At 38.6% G+C, this 18005-nt stretch overlaps 1 protein-coding gene and 1 long non-coding RNA gene across 2 annotated transcripts in view; one reads left to right on the top strand and one right to left on the bottom strand.

Annotated features, from left to right (window-relative positions):
- Positions 1-18005, top strand: part of LOC144456843 (uncharacterized) — a 70359-nt gene that overhangs the window by 22208 nt on the left and 30146 nt on the right. The window contains exon 2 of the long non-coding RNA XR_013486011.1: positions 14883-14970. This is a non-coding gene — a long non-coding RNA (uncharacterized LOC144456843). The remainder of the gene's footprint in view (positions 1-14882; positions 14971-18005) is intronic.
- The window catches only part of TRPM3 (transient receptor potential cation channel subfamily M member 3), a 373306-nt gene continuing 368099 nt past the window's right edge, over positions 12799-18005 (bottom strand). Inside the window, 1 exon segment of the mRNA XM_078152814.1 lies at positions 12799-18004. Coding sequence (XP_078008940.1) covers positions 17455-18004 — 550 coding nt within the window. The 3' untranslated portion in view covers positions 12799-17454.

The following is an 18005-nucleotide window of genomic DNA, read 5'->3' on the forward strand; positions in this document are numbered from 1 at the left end:
GCAACCTCCAGTTAAAGAAGGCACCAAGACTGACTACTTGTTCTGTCCTGGTCAGACACTGAACTTCTTTGCTGTGCCCCATGTAGGTACCTTTGTCATTGTCTCCCTTTTGGAAAGCTTCCTTTTATTTGTTGTCTTACTGTTTTAGGATGTAAGCTCTTGGAGGGCTGGGACTGACTTTTAGCTTGTGTTTGTATTCTCAGTACTTAATAATGCCTGGCACTTATATGCTTTTTTGACTGATTCACTCAAATCTTCCCAACTTCAAGTCCAGCACCCCATCCATCACACCACCCAATTGCCTTTAGGTTAAACATCTTCTTTTTGGTGTATTTGAATGTAGATTCAGGAGGGCAGGCAAAAGGGAACAGTGTGAAGGAGCTTTGCTTGACTCTGGAGTCAGACAACTGGGGTTCAAAATCTACCCCTGATGATTACTGCTTTGTGACTTTGGGCAAGTTACTCGGCTCCCCTCCCCCACCCCCAATTTCCTCATTTGTAAATTAAGGTGATTAGAGTAGATAGAAAGACTCTGAAGGCCCTTCCAGCAGTATGATCCTATGTACTGCATTCATTCAATTAAACAAGCTTTTTATTCATGTTTATATTGTTCACCAGAAGTACAGAGATGTATATAGCCTGCTGGCCTTCCCAGGTTCCAGTCCTGCCTTGGACATATCCTGTCTCATTTCCTCAAATAACTCTTAAGACTTTAAATTATAGAGAATCTGAATTGTTAGAAGATGTTTCCTTAAGGGGTAAATATATTGCAGATCTGGGGTGGGGGTAGGGGTGGACTTGACATTTACACAGGTGAGACTACATATATTATATACCAAGTTAGGGGAAAAACCCCAAACTTTTTAAAATAACAGTTTCATATGGCCATTAAATAACCCTGGGAGGATTCTTATGGACTACCAGTAATTCATAGACCAAACTTTGCCGTTTAAAACTTAATCATTTCTGACTTCTTCCTTTTTCTTTCATCTCATTAGTCACACACACTATCAATTTATCCTTAATAATGTCAACCATAAACCTTCGTCATCGCTTTGCTACTTACTAGCTGTGTGACTTTAGGCAAATTGCTTCATCTCTCCACCTCAGTTTCCACACCTGTAAAATGAAGGAGTTGTTCTAGATAATTTCTCAGACCCCTAAATCCTATACTCTTAAGGTCTTCTTGTCTCTTAAATCTCTCTAATCTGTTCTGCATACAGCTTCCAGATTATGCTTCCTAAGACACCTGCTCAAAACCCTGCAACTGTTCCCCATAGCTTGAACAATAAGGTCCAACCTCTTTGGACTGGCATTCAAGACTTTCCCCAGTTTGTCGCCACCCCCCCCCCCCCCGCCCCAGTGTCTAGTTCTACTTTATCAATCACTAACTACTTCTCAGTTATATTTCCCACTCTACTTAGATTGCTTTGTTTACTATAATATGCTTTTAATTTACATTCTCCCAATCAGGACTTGCTCACTTCTACTTCTTTATCTTTATTTATAATCGCTGCTCCCCAGATGATATGCCCAACCTGTATACGGGAGCTATACAAGTCCTAACCATTTCAACGCTTAGCTCAAGTCCCACGTTCCCCATGAAGCCTTCTTTGACCACAGGAGCCCACAATGATCTCTTTCTCCTTCTTGGAACATTCATCCTTATCACTCATTCAGCATTTTTAATGACGGTCTATTATTGAAAGGATTTCAGAAGCCATCTATCTGTCATTTGAGCCTTCATTCAGTGCACAGTCCATCTATGGTATGCACAACATCAGTCTGTCCACTTGAATCCTTTGAGCTTGGATGACCTCCCTGGAATAAGGACAGACATTTTATATCACACTTTAAAATTTGCAAATCATTTTGCAATATGTGATTCTATTGGCATCTCACAACAACCCTATGGGATAGGTGTTACTCTCCTTATTTTTACAGATGAGAAAATGAGGTTCAGAGACTTTAAATGATTGATTTGTCCAGGGTCAAACAGATAATAAATGGCAGCAGGTGGGAATGGTGGGAATTAAACCCAAGTATTCCTGATTCCATGTCCAAAAGCATATTCACTATGTAGACTGCCTTCTTATGGGGTTATAACTACCATATAAAACAGTCTATTTCATTTTTGGACAACTCTAATTCAATAACAGTGTAAGGCCATGTATGATGAACTTTTTTGGATATTTATAAATTTTTATTGATCTCTTGTGTTTTGTATCATCAACATTTCTCCCAGTACCCCTCTTCTCTCCTTTCCCAAAGAGCCATCCCATAAAATAAATAAGAATTTTTAAAGAAAAAAAAAGTCAGCAAAATTGATCAATACATTGAAAAAATCTGGAAAGATATATGCAGTGTACCACAATAGATCTCCCTTCTCTACAAAAGAGTAGGGCAGGGGTACTTTCCCATATGTCTTCTTTGGGGCCATATATGTTCTTTGTAATTTTGTTAACATTCTTTTGCTTATTTTGTGGTAGTTCTTTTCATTTCTGTTGTAGTAATCGTGTTTATTATTTTCTCATTTCTGCTTCTCTGCATCAAATTATATAAATCTTTCTGTGCTTCTCTATATTCATCATGTTTATCATTTACAGCACAGTAATATTGCATTAAATTCATGTATCGTAATTTGTTTAGCCATTCTCTAGTTTATTGGACATCCATTTATATCCATTTCTTTGCTATGATAAAAATATTGCTATAAATAATGTATATGGATACTTTCTTCTCATCACTGGCATCTTTGGGCCTACTAAGAGAATATCTGGTCAAAGGGTATGGACATTTTAGTCACTTTATTTGCATAATTCCAAATTGTTTTCCAGAACAGATGAACTGCTTAATAACTCCACACATCTACCCATAGCTGTGAAAAGTATGTGATCTGCTTTTCTTTAATTTTTTTATAGTATGTCCTTTATTTTATATTAAGGCTATGTACCATTTAGAATATATTATGGAATATGGTGTAAGGAGTTCATCTAAGCCCAATTTTTGGCAGGATGATTTCCAGTTTTTCCAGCAATTTTTATTAAATTGGGAATTCTTTCCTAAGTAATTTATGTTTTCCAATTTATCAAACACTAAGTCCCATTGTTTCTGATTCTTCTTCGTCTAATCTGTTTAGTTGGTCTACCTCTCTGTTTTTTAACCAATACCAGATGGTTTTGATGACTTTTGTTTTATATTGTAGTTTGCAGTCTGGAAGAGCTACTCTCCCTTCATTCTTATGATTTCCTTTAATATTCTAGATCTTTCATTTTTCCAAATGATTTTTTAAATTATTTTATTGAGTTCTGTAAAGTATTCCTTTGATAATTTGATTGATACAGCATTAAAATTGTAAATTAACTTTGATAGTATTGTCACTTATATTGACATGGCCCAGCTGTGATACTGAATATTCCTCTAGTTTTTAAGTTATCCTTTATTTCTGTAAGGTACACTTTGTAATTTAATCTATACAAGTATTTTGTGTACTTTGGTAGATTGATCCTCAGATATTTTATGCATTTTGCAATTATTTTCAATGGAATTTTCTTTTCTACTATTGCCTTTTGGATTGTGTTATTATGATATTAGAAATACTACTGATTTTTAAAAAAAACAGTTTATTTGTAGCCTGCAACTTTGCTCGTTATCAATTGTCTTAATTAATAACTTTCTGATTCCCTAGGACGTTCTAAGTAAAGCATCATATCATCAGCAAAGAGGGGTAGTTTTATCTCTTCTTTACCTATATTTCTTTCTTTTGTCTTATTGCTATTATTTCCAGAACTGTATCTATCCCCTCCCCAACCCATCCTTCTTTCTACCATATGAGTAATCTTCCAAATGTATTGTTCTAATTAAATCACTCCCTTCCTTGAAAACTTCCTCAGTGGCTACTGAATAAAATATAAACTCATTTTCTCACATAAGAGTGTCCACAGTCTGACTACAACTTAAATTTTTTTGGCCTTCTCTTACACTACTATCCTTTCATATACATTCCTTCTCAATTCTGTTTCCCATTCTTGATTTGCCTTTGCTTACATGGTCCTGCCATATGTGAAATAGACATTCCTTCTTACTATCCATTTCTTCAACTCTAATCAACCTCAGTCTGTTGAATTTCCTTTCTTGAGGTGGCATGGCATATTGGATAGAGCACTGGACTTGGATGTCTTTAATGATTGGGTTCAAACATGTACAAGTTATTTAACTTCTTTGAATCTCTATTTCCTCATCTGTTCTGTTTTTTTAAAAATTTCCTCATCTGTTAAAAAAAAAAAGGTAGCAGTAACTTTGATCTTGCCATCACCCCTACATGTGCTACCTCTATATGCAAGAATTCTGAAATCTCCGTATCCAACCATAATCTATTGGCTTTCACCTCTCCCACTGTCTTCTCTTGCAAAGTCTTACTCTTTGTCCACACTGTGACCTCTAGTCACTTTTTCCCTCAATTCTCTCCCAAGCCATCTCCCCACACTAGCCAACCCCCCCCCCCGTTCTCCTCATCTTGATTTCTTGGTGAACCAATTCTATTCTACACTGTCATCCTCTCTTGAATCCTTAGCCTCCTTGTCATATCTCCGATCACACCAGCCAAACCTCAGCCCTTGGAATCATTCCTGTCATTTGTCAACTTTGCTCCTACACACATGCTGCTGAATGCAATTGGAAGAAATCATGCAACTGTTCTGAATGGGTCCACTACAAATTACTGGACTCTCACTGCTCCCAAGCAATTCTTCTATACCTTCCTAATCAACTCACTATCCCACTCTCCATAGTGACTCTTCCAAACCTTTTCTTCCCTCCTCAAACCTCCTATGGCCCCTCTACCCCACTCTCTCAACTGAGATCCTTGCCTCATATTTTATAGAAAAAATTGGGGCCGTTTGCTGTGAACTGCCTCTTCTCCCCTCTTCCTCATCTCCTATCACCATTTTTTCTCCTTCACTCCTGTCTCACATGATGAAGTGGCTCCTTACCAAGGCATACCCTCTACTTGTTCAAGTGATCCCATTCCATCTGGTCTGCTCTGATGCATTGCCCCTCTGTCATGACCACTCTTTCACTTATTTTCAGTCTGTCTCTACTGGCCCATTTCCCACTGCCTACAAACATACCCATGTCTCGGTCTTGAAAAAAACCCTTTTTTGATCCTTCCATCTTTGCTAGTTACCATCCTGTACCTCTTCAGCCCTTTGTTGTTAAACCCCTCACCTACCATAAGTTCCTCTACTTTCTCTCTTCTCTTTCTTCTTAACTCCTTACAGTCTGACTTCTGACCTTATCATTTCATGGAAATCACTTTCTCCAAAGTTATTGACGATCTTCTAATTGCCAACTTCAATGGCCTTTTCTCAGTCTTCATTCTCCTTGACCTTTGACACTGTGGATAGCTCTCCTTCTCAGACTCTCGTCTGTCTAGGGTTTTGGGACACCACCCTCCTGGTCTTCCTGCTACCTGTGTACCTTCTGTCTCTTGCTGGATTCTCTTCCATATCACACCTTCTAACCCTAGGTGTTCCTCAGGGTTATGTCCTGGGCCCTTTTGTCCCTCTATGCTACTTCACTTGATGATCTCATCAGCTTCCACCTCTATGCTGATGATTCTCAAACCTACCTATCCTACCCTAATCGCTCTGCTTACTGCCAATTTTGAATCTCCCATTGCCTTTCAGACATCTGGAACTGATGTCCATAGACACCTTAAACTTCGTGTGTCCAAAATAGAAGTCATTATCTTTCTCCCTATCCTGCTTACCCTGTGACTATAGAGAGCAACGCCATCCTCCCAGTCCCTTGGGTTTGCAACCCAAGTGTCATCCTAGACTCCTTACCATCTTTCACACCCCATATCCAATCTGTTGCCAAGGCCTATTGATTTCACCTTGCAGCATTTCTCTGATCTATCCCCTTTTCCCCTCTGACATTGCCACCACTCGAGTGTAGTCCCTTATCACCTCCTGCCTGGATTATTGCAAATAGGTGGGTTTGCTTGCCTCAAGTCTCTCCCCACTCCAATTTATCCTCCATTCAGCCACTAACGTGATTTTCCTAAACAGCAGGTCTGATCATGTTACCTCCCCTCTTTATCCCTCACAATAAACTTCAGTGGTTTTCTCTTGCCTCCAGGATCAAATACAAAATGCTCAGTTTGGCATTCAAAGCTCCTCATAACCTAACCTATTCTTACCTTTCCAGTCTTCTTACATCTTACTCCCTGACACCTACTCTTCAATCCAGGGACATGCCTCCTGACTGTTCCAGTAACAAAACACTCCATCTCTTGGTTCTGGGCTTTTTCTCTGGTTGTCCCCTATGCCTGGAATGCTTTCCCTTCTCTACTCTACTGAATTCCTTAGCTTCTTTTAAGTCCCAACTAAAATCCTATTTTTGACAGGAAGCCTTCCTTGGCCCCTCTTAATCCCATTATTTTCCCTCTGTAATTATTTCCTTTTTTTTTGCTTGGTGTAATATTTATTACATATTCTCTTCCTCATCTTAAGGACAGGGACTATCTTTCTCCTCTTTTTGTATTCCCAGGGCTTAGTATGGTACCTGGCAAAAAGTAAGTGCTTAATAAATGTTTCAAATGCATCTTGCCTGTACCTGTTTATATGGTTTTCCATTCCTCTAGAATTCAAGATGCTTGAGGGAAGAATTTTTCTTTAATATTCAGTTTAGCACAGAGCCTAACATGTAGTGAGTGTTCAGTAAATATTTATACCTTTTAGAGTTGTTATATCAAATGAGATATAGTAGAAAAGTGCTTTGCAAATTTTAAAACAATACACACACATACACACATATGCGTATTTGTATGCTGTTATTATTCTGGTCCATCTTGAAAGTCATAGTGGGAAGAGAGTTGGCCTCAGTCAGGGACACCTAGCCTGGGTCCTACCTGTAACATGTATTTGCTAGGAGCCTTCCCTCAACAAGGCCCTTAACTTAGTGGCTCAGGAAACTCTCTAAGACTATGTAAAGAACAGGTACAGATCTGCATGGGCAGCTAGACTCCTCATCTTCATTAATTCAAATCTGGCTTCAGATCTTACCAGCTTTGTGACCCTGGGCAAGTCACTTAACTTTGTTTGCCTCAGTTCCTCTTCCTTAAAATGAACTGGAGAAGGAAATGGCATACCTCTCCAGTATCTTTGCCAAGAAAACCTGACATCTTTGAATCAGACATGATTGAAAATGATCAACAATAACAACAAGGATTTGCTGTATTGGATAGGAGTTTCAATATAAAGTGTTTACTCTGCCATTGAAAATTACAGACTTGGTTTTTTAAAGAAGCCTCGTTTAGGTGCTACCTCTTCAATGAAGCCTTCCCTGACCTTTCAAGTAAAAGTGCTCTCTGTTCAGGTTTCTCTTTATACTTTGCCTTTCTACTGCTCTCGCCTTCCCTTGTATCATAGATATATGTGGACATGCCATTTCCCTCTTTTTAGATTGTAAGTTTCTTGAGAGCAGATTCTGTGACATCTCTATGTTTTGTATCAATAGGACCTTGTACGTGATGTATGCTTAATAAATGTTTGGTGGACTGAAGTGACTTCTATTGGGACCCAAAAGGATTAATATGAGCTTAAAGTAGTGATTATGAGAAAAGATTTGTGTAATTGAAAGACATTTGGAGACAGAGGACTTGTGTTCAAATCCCTGTTTTGCTATTTACTAGCCATGTAACTTTGAGTGAATCACTTAATGTCCACAGGGATCAGTTTCCTTATCTGTAAAAGGAGTGAATTAGACTAGATGAATTCTAAAGTCCATTCTAAGTTCTAAATCTGTGGTTCTAGGATTCTTTCCTCTACTACTGAATCCTGAGTCCCTTAAGAAGGAAAGAAAATCATATCAAACAGGTGTATTTGCACACAAATCCTCTCTTCCACAGACCAATACATTCCTTGGAGTGATAGGATCATAGTTCAAGGGCCGAGAGGGACCTCAGAAACCATCTAATCCAACCTCCTCATTTTACAGATGAGAACACAAAAGTTAAGTGACATGTCCAAAGTCACATGGATTGCAAGTGGCAGAAGTAAAATCCCAGAGTTCCCTAGTAGCATCAGTTCATATCTTTAAGGAAGACCATGAAAAACAAGGGAATATTTGGAGGCAGAATGTTTTTTCAATGAATGGAAGGATGACAATTGGTATGTACCATAAGGCCCCAAGGAAATGGGTTAAACCAAGGCAGAAGTAGAAAGCAGGGAAGAGCAAATAATAAGATTATTGTGGACAACTTTCTACAGCTGGATAGTGTGATAATGTCAGATCCTTAGTGTTGTTAGCAGTTCTGCTGCTTTTAAATCAAGCAGCAAAACAAGAGTGAGAGTATCTAAGGTATTGTGCATGAATGCCTCCTCTGGTCCTACTGTCAGCTGTGAGTTGGTTTTTGCATAGATAGAGGATGGCAAAATAGGATATTGTGAAAAATGAAGAATTTTGGCAGCAGAAAATGGTCTGATTTTCCAGGAAATCTGGCAGGCACATTTATGTAAAATAGCATTCAAATGTGCACCTTAGATTTTCTTGGAAAATTAAGTGGTCCTTTTTTGGTTGTTGAAATCTTTTTTCCTCCATGATGAGATCATATTTAGCTCCAACTTCTCCATGAAGACCAAGTCAGCCTACAGAGTACCTAGGAAACATTGATGCATGAAAAAAGACATTCTCTAGAGCTCAGATATCACATTATATTTTAAAAGTCCTCCATTGAATAGTCAACATGACCTTAGATGAATTTGAAGTCCAATGTTTGGGCACAAGGCAGTGTGGTAAAGTATCTCTTTGATAGAGAGCTGGAAGCCCTGAGTTCCTTTCCAGTTTCTGACACATACTAGCTATGTGACGTATTTAACTTCTTTGAAGTTGGTGAGCAGGTAAGAACCTGCATTGGTAGGGGAACCTCCTAGATCAATGAAATCATAGGTCTGATCCAAAGACAAGGAGTAGAGGTCAACTGGGAGAGGTTGGATTTGGACCCTGGGCATAAGGAGCCTCTGAAGTGAGGCTTTGTCTTTCCTAGATTATTTTCAAAACTGGCTTCGATTCAGCAGGGGTAGCCAAGGATGGATGATGCCTAACAGGGACTATCTCTCAAACAGCCCACAACCCTAACCTATGTGGTACTACTTTCTATTACCAAAGAGTCTGTCTCACTTGGAATATCCTTTCTTTTCATCCCATCATTTGCAGATATTTTCACAATCTACCAACTATGTATATAGTTTGTTGTTGTTTAGCCATTTTTCAGTCATGTCTGACTTTTCATGACTCCTCTTGGGGTTCTCTAGCTCATTTTACAGATGAGGAAGTTTACAGTAATATATATGTAATACATACACATCACATATATGCATGTACATATTCTTTTTTTTTTGCTATCAAATCTTTCTTTATGCTATAGCAGCAGGAACAGCCCCAAACTGGACCATTTTTGTCTCCTTCCTGGTTCTTTCTTGAAGAGTGGAATGTTGAAATAGAAGCCTGCTTATTTGAGTGTTCTCAAGTGGGTGTCTGCACTCAGTTCTCAATGAGTCACAGGCTGGACTCGTTTTCTTCTTCATCTGCTTACCCTAATCAAATCCTACCCCATCCTTCAAGGCCTGGCTTAGTTTCCACCCTCTCCACAAAGTCTTTTCTGATTCTTCCTGGGCCCAGAAATCTCTCCCTGTTTCAGACTCCAATAGCACTCATTGCTGGTTTTCATTTGTTACTTAAGAGTAGGCATCAAAATTATCTTTTCATTTGTGTATAGCTTGTTTCCCCAATACTGTTGGAGGATACCCAAAGGTAGGAACCATGGCCCACACTCCTGCTCTTCTGTATAGTCTACACAGACACAAATTAGGAACCAAATCTGAAGTTGTTTGACTATGGGATGGACAGTTACTCTGGGGTTCTGGATGAAGGGGAGTAGAACGCTGTAAAGAAATGCACCAAAACTTGAGATGCATTTTGAGCTACATTATTTCTTTTATTGCAAAACATTTGTTACAGAAATTTCAGAAAGGATTTTTTTTAAATTGTGGTAACTGCCAACTTCTGCTTGGAGTTACCTATCTAAACACACAGCTAAAAGTGCATTGTGAATACAATAGACCTTTAAAAAAGAACTATTTTCCTAGGGTTTATATATATTTATATATAGATAGATATGTAAACCCATGTCTATCCATTACACAAAAAAGAAAGAGGTGGATATATATATATATATATATATATATATATATATATATATATATATACATTATATATATATATATATATATATACATGTATATATATGTGTATATATATATTTATTTGACAAACCCAACTTAAAAATCTTCATATTTATAGGAATCTGTTTAAAAATGTCATTTATCACCCTCTTCCCACCCTTTCCCTCTTATATGGTTAGAACCTTTTACAAATGGTTAGAACATTTACAAATGAGAACCCAAATTCTATGTGATGAGATTACTGTGAGTATAGTACATTGCATACACTTGTCCACACAGTGGTAGCAGCAATACCGACTTCTCAGACAAGTCAGCTGCGATGATGGGAGGCAGATCGATGTTGAGGGCAGTGCTGGTGCCCCCTGTCACTGAACATCCTTTGCAGATGTTCTCCTAATCCACCAGCTATTTAGTTAACAGCCAAATAACTAGCTATACACACATATGCGTGTATACATATATATATATTTTACTATCAAAATATTTAAAAATTACCCAGTAGCAGCAGGAACAGCCCCAAACCTTCTCTCCCCTTCTCAATTCTCTCTTGAAGAGTGGGAACTTGGTGTGGATGTCTGTTGACTTGGTTATCTCCCCAAATAAGAATCTGCAGTCAGTTCTAAATGAGCTCAGGACAGACTCAGATGGTCCATCTGCCTGTGCCACATGGGTATTCAGGGAAGCTGGGGTGGAGAATGAAATGGGTTCTTTGGAAACTGAAGTCAATGAGATGAGAATTGTGTGTAGACTTTACATCCAGGCCTGGCCAGAGGTGGGGGTGGAGGAATGGGATGGGCAGAGAGAAGTTGGTTCTGTGGATCATGGGATTTAGAAAAGGAAAGGGATTTAGAGACTGTTTAGAAAGGTGGGGCAGAATTTGAATAATTGACTTTCCTACAGGCTACTGTTGCTGCTTATTACATGTCCACAGCAACAATAATAACTGACATTTAGATAGTGCTTTAATGTTTGTAAAGCATTGTAGATATATTATCTCATCTGAGCTTCACAACAAAACTGCAGCTTTTACTCCCCCCATTTTGAAGATGAGAGAACTGAGGCCAAGAGGTTTAAGTGGCTTGCCAATAGTTACAAGCCAGTAGATGCAAGAAGTGGGATTTGAAATTACGTCTTCTTGACTCTATGACCAGTACTCTATTCAAACTGTGCAAGAGATTCTGATAAAATGGTTTTGATAAGACTAGTGAGTTATTGCTAGAGGAAATATAGAGGAAAAAGCATTGGATTTGGCCTCAGGGGTCCAAGTGCAGATCCTTGCTCTGACTCGTTACCTGTGTGATCTTGGGCAAGTCACTAAGTCATGCTAATTTTCTGGGCCTGTTTCTTTGTTGTAAATTGAAGGGGTTGGATCAGATGACCACTGAGGTCCTTCCCCTGTCTAAATCTTTTGAATGTAGGTAGCAAAATATAACATAACACAACAGAAACCCTACAGGAGACACATTCCCAACTTTTCCTCTTCAACCATTCACTCATAGCCCTAATAATGAAAAAGTAGGGTAGTCAGGGAAGGGAATGATCAGTCTCAGTCAGAGATAGTGCTGAGCACATAAGCATCCTTGGCGTGTATGCTCTTCCATAAGCCCTATTATTCTGTAAAAACACTTATGGTTTTGTTGAACGTGATATTTGTGCAAACATGCAAAATGCTACTAGTCTAAAGTGGACAGCAGGTGGTCAGTGTCAGGGAAGGAGAACTCATCCAGTTCCTAACCCATTATCATTATAAATATCTAGTCACTGTGGGGAAAAAAACCCCCACCAAAACCCTCCCTACTTGTGGAAATGTTGGAATCTACACATCCCCACTTCATTAGCAATGATAAATGGAAGGAAATCACCTGAGAATATGCAACACCACTGTTTTTTTTTAACTTAAGAAAAGAAGACAATAAAACACCCCATTTTTCTTGAATGAGAACCAACAGATGCATTGGCTGACTCCAAGCTGGTAGAAGTGATTGGCCATTAAAAGAATATAAAAGTCAGCTTGTGTCTCTTTCACTTGCAACCTCCAGCTGTGGGTGCTAGACTAAAAGCTTTTTTCCTTTGTCTTTGGAACTGTTGATTCAAGGCTACATGAATCAACTTCTAAGTTTTCCGTGTGTTGGACAGCTCCCAAGAAAGGAAAGATGACTTTTTTTTTTTTTGACAACAACAAAGGCAAACACAATCACCTGGGGATCACTCAGACACATTCTCACCTGTCCAAAAGAGGTCAAGTGTGCACATATTGAAAAACCAGGTAGAAAAGCACATTTCTGATTTTGGATGGCTAATTTGCTGTGATTTTGGTCGTTGTGACTTGGCATACTTTTGCTCACTGTCCCTCATTGTTTAGCATTGTCTGTGTGATTGTTTCAAGGTATAAGGTGATTGTATTTTGAATATCAGGGAAGTCCCTTAGCTTTTGCAGACCTGAGCTGTGTCGGCTCTCAGCCATCTCAGATGTGTTGGAGAAATGTACCTTGTGGTTAATACTTCATTTCCTCTTATTTGTTCATCACTTTAATAAAGGATAATAAAAAGCTCGATTATATATATTTTTTAATCTTTAAAAATTGAATAGATTCAAAACAGTATAAGAAACCCAGAAAGTTGAATGAATTTCTAACTGGTTTCAGCATCACAGGCAGGCAACAGTAACATGATAAGTGCCTTGGAGAAATCCAAAGAAACTCATGAAGCGATGCATGCATTTTTATCAACACAAATTAAGACTGGACTTGAGGGAGAGAAACTACTGCAGTTAGGTCACATTGTCATTGCAAAAGCGTTGTGTGCTACAGTGCACCATCTAGAACGTGTGTCTAGCCACCTATCATATAGCATCACTTAAACTATAAACAGAACATTACTAGGTGAAAAATATTTATAAAATACTGTACACTGCTTCCTGAATCGGCCAGCAGATGTAAACAAGCAGCTAAGTCAACTGAGTTTCAAAAGAGTATCTTAAGTTCATTTGTTTCAGACGGTCCTTTTCCATAACATGCCAGATCATCTTTTGTCCAGTCACAACTCACCAATCACAGCTCACAGTGGCTCATTAGAAGATGAATATACAGCAGCTTATACAGACATTTATAGTGGAGCCGTACAGAAGAATGTGGGAATCATAAAATAGTTTACAGATGGGAACAAAAAAGGCAATTCTTCCATGCATATGTGAAGAAGATGGCTTTTGGACCATGAGTATTCCTTGCAACATGTGCTTCTTTATTGAACGTTACAGATTTGCAAATAAGTGAGATGATGCAATATTGAAACTGTCCTGTAACATTCATTAATACAACCACATGCCACAACACTATTGGGCTATACATGGGTTATGTAGGTATTGTAATACAGGATTGTATAACAGATCATATGGCATCGGCTATAGATAGGACATGATGGACTACTGGGTAATCTTTATTGTCATTAGAGAAGTTATAACAGCACATGGCATTCACTAAGAAGAGTGGACCGTATAGCCTCAGAATGTGGAATAAAGTACTGTCCTGGAATTTATCATCATGTTATCTATAGAAACCATATTTTAGAAGGAATAGGGAAACAATCAGAAGAAAACTTTTTTTTTTTTGCGTTGTCATGAGCACTTTAAAAACATTTGATTTATATATTTGAAAAGAGAGGACTTTCAAAGTGCTAAGTAGTATCCTGGACCTCTAAACCTGGATTGTAAAAATCCAGTTGAGTAAAGTGCTGTGTTTTGACCTCTTACATCGCTTTTGGCTTGGAGAAATAGGCAAACAACTCACAGGATTCCCAGCGAGTTCCCTCTTGAGCTAAAGTTCATCAAAGAGGGGTTTTCTAATGAGTTAATGCTTCAAGCACATACCAGTCTTATCTGTAAAGATGAAGTGTGCTAATCCACGAACACATCACAATCATTTTCATAAAACATTCTTAGATTAAAAAGAAAAGAAACAGTGATTCATAACAAATCATTACATACAGAAAACAGCATAGAAAAATTGGCACCTTAGAAGCAGATTCTTAACCCAAAGCTTTTGTGGCCCTGGGCTCTGTACTGCTTTGCTTATACTATTTTTTTTTTTTTACAATCTGCTTCTTGTGATCAACTCTACTCACAGAGATATGTAATAAACATCCCCTGGATCAGTGACATTGCATTATAAACAAACTGGATCCAGACTAGACAAGACATGGGATCAATGCAGTATTGGTGTGTGGAGAACAGAGATGGAAAGAACAAGATAAAAAAAAATTTGTATTTCTGGAATGATACATGCACATGAGAAAAAAACGAGTCAAGAATGTATAGGTTGTATTTAAAGACATTAGGTCTATTTTGTTCCAAAGACCTCACAGAGTGAGTTTGGATTCGGCTTCAATGTACAGCTAAACCAAAGAACCAGGTAGAATTTTGGTCACTATGATACATTTAATTTTAGGGGCCCCTTCCTTCTTGTCCTCTAGTATCCCTCTGCCTCCCACAAATAATCACAGTATGAAATACTGTTTTTGGTTGTGATTTCCTTCCCCCCTACTTCAAATTTCAGTTCTGAGCTAGAATGATGTCTTAATAGCTTGCATGGTATTCTGGCAGAAGAGGATTACTTTATCATCATTCCTTGGCTCTCTTAGGGATACTGGATTCTTGGTGGACCTGCCCAGTGTTTGAAACTCTCTAAGCCTGAAGGCACAAGGATCATGAAGTCAAACCAGCAAAAAGGTAAGCTATGAAATGTAATACGTGAAACTCTAGAACAGCTCTGGTTCAAGTTTTACTTCTGTGACTTGGTATTACTTTTGATAAAGCCAAGATGCAGGCATCTATGGCTGAAGTTTCAACACTGGTCTCTGAAAATTAAAGGGGCCTGTCACTAAGTTAAATATTTCCAAGCTGTATTACATACATGAGAGGCAGCATAGACTTGGGACCAAGTCCTGCCTTTGACATATACTGGCTAATGTAACTGTGAGCGAGTTACTTAACCTCTTGATGTTCTAAGACTCTAAGTTTCAGCTTTGGTGGAGGGAACTTTCTTAGCAGGAATTTCCCTAAACCAATGAAATCACAGCCTAGGATCCCTATCACAACGATATCACTGTATAACAATTAAATATCTTTTAGGTAGGATTGGTTATCTCCAAACATTCCTCCTTCCTCGTTGTTGATCAGTACAGAACTAGAGGGGAGTGTAAGGTGTTTGTGTGGTAGTTAAGGGGTTACTGACACAAGGACAGTCTACCAGAAGGCTTTTATGTAGAAAACTCCATTGAAAGCAAAAGATAGATGGATTATGTCTAGTTAAATCTTTGCCTCACCTAACACCATTTATTAGTCTATACTCTGGAAAAAAAATAACTTGTTGGCTATGCAACAGAACTAGACAAGGTATGTCCAGTAGGCATTTGGCCATGGTTGAGACAATTGCCTAGAGGCAATATCATATCTAGCCTGTCTAGCCTTATGTGTCTCTCCCCCCCACGCCCCTATGTGTGACTGAAGCACTGAGTAATGAAAACTGAATCTTCACTATGTAGCTCCATAATTCTCATTGACAAACAGCTAGCTTTCATTTTTAAAAAAAATGTTTCTTAATTTGAACATCTGATCTCAAAATATAAATGAAACTCTCCATCTTTGGTTATCTCCCTTAGACACCCAAAGTAAGAGCAAAGTCCAAGCCACAGGGAAATTTCTAACCTTCACAGAATGTCCTATATATGCAGTGCTTATTTGCTGTTTGTATATATAATATATTATATATATATTTCTCATATAACTATCTGAATGGTTCATCTGCTTTATACTTTGGTCTATGGCATCTTTCTGTAGCTTTGCTATAAGTGTTTGCAGGAATAATATTTGTAGCAGAACTGTAGCTGATGGCTTTTGGTTGTTATGCAACCCCCTATCACCTTGAAGATAATTTAATGTTTTGAACCCAATCTCCAAAAGGTATCTGGATCCATTGTCAAAAAAAATTATAACAGCCCTTAAGAAAATCCTATTAAATTTACACTGAGATGCGATCAGATGGCAAAACTGTGGGTATGAAAATATTTAGATATAGTCATGTCCTAACATAGAAAACAATCATGATGGATGGTGTGAAAAATTGGCAGTGTGATTTTGGGGCTGTGCAAAAAACAAGTAAACACGGTGGTGATGTGAAGGATGAGAAAAGTATAGCAGCAAACTGAACATGTTAATTACATCAAACAGTGAGAAGATAACCCTCTTACTTATGGCACTGTTTCAACTCTTTCTGCCCACTGTTCAACATGGTACCATTCTGTGAATAAATTCATTGATGACAAGTGTGATTAAAAAAATAAATATATAATATTAAATTACTTAATTACATTCATCTCAAGCTCGCTCAAACTCTACTAGAATGCCCACTTATATAACAAATTGCTGGACAATTTTTTTTACACACATAAATTCTTCTTTCATTTAGATTACAATCTAAATACAAAGGCATTTCTTGTTCCTCTTTTCCCCCTTCTTCAAACAAGATCAACAGTTGTGGCACCAGAAGTGAATATAAAAGAGACAGGTGAACTAGGAGTGTTACCTTGTTTGTTTCTTTATAATGATCAATTACAGAGGTGTTGACATGTGAAGGATGTGGGACGTTAGGGTTGCTTGCTGCCGGCTTATACAGAACAAAAAGGATGCTCTTCATCAATCACCACAATGACGGAACCAATGTAAAAAGAAAACAGAATTGAAGTTTAGAATAGCTCATTAAAAAAAAAAAAGAATAGCTCATTTGTATGCTGGTTATTTTATTTCATCATTTAAAAAAAATTAGCCCTGTGTCCTAAAAAGCTTGATCACAGCCAAAAATCAAAATGGCACCTCCTAGCAGTGATTGAGCTTGGTGCCCATTTGTTCCCCACAGCTCATAGCTATATAAGGTGGAGGACTTTATCCAAACCTAATACTAGGCTCTTTTATTTCCCCCTTCCTTCCTTCTCCCCTCAGATATGAATGGGAATCAAGGCATGATTTGAGGTCAGGGTGTTTGACCTTGGGACACAGAGTTTTCCCAACCAGTGTCCCAGAAGTGAGCTTTAAAACAGAACCCTCCCAGAGCGATGTAATTTTGCTTAGCTGATAAAAATAGGGTACAAGAAGATGGAGGGACTCAGGGATAATGTCTCATCTCTCCTGCACTGTGTAGGAAGGAAGATCTAAAATTTAACTGTGCTTGCTTTCAAAGCTGTGGAAAGCAGCAGTTCTAGACAGTCTCCTCATGGACAGGCTGTCCCCTCTACTTTCTGGCCTGGAGGACTTACTCCTCTGGAAGGGGTGCCGGAGGCTGGATGTATTACTGGTCGTATTGCGTTGTCTGTCAAGTTTATCACTGATGGAGAAACTTTTCCTGGTGTGTGGGTAGAGTGTGCTGGGCTCTTCTGCAGAGTAGCTGTTGGCTCTCTCGATTTTTGGGAGGGCTATGTTGTTGGACAGGGTTCTGTCTGAGTTACTGCCCTCTTGGGTGGGTAATGCAAGTGTCTTCCGGTCTTTGGCTTCATTTTCTTCATTGTCAGAGCTGGGATGACTCAGTTCTGCTTCTCTCTCTGGATGGCTGCTGGCCAAGTCTTCCACTTTGTCTCCAGGGTCTCCAGGGAAGATCACCCTGTCAGCTATTGCCTGAGGAGCATTCACACACCTGGTGTCTATGCAGTCTGTAATGCTTGTGTATTCTGCTGTTTTGACGGGTACCCCAAAGTTGGCATAGTAGCTCCGGG

This window comes from Phascolarctos cinereus, unplaced genomic scaffold (genome assembly GCF_003287225.1).
Source record: "Phascolarctos cinereus isolate Bilbo 61053 unplaced genomic scaffold, phaCin_HiC Scaffold_4;HRSCAF=312, whole genome shotgun sequence".
In the NCBI taxonomy this organism is placed as follows: domain Eukaryota; kingdom Metazoa; phylum Chordata; class Mammalia; order Diprotodontia; family Phascolarctidae; genus Phascolarctos; species Phascolarctos cinereus.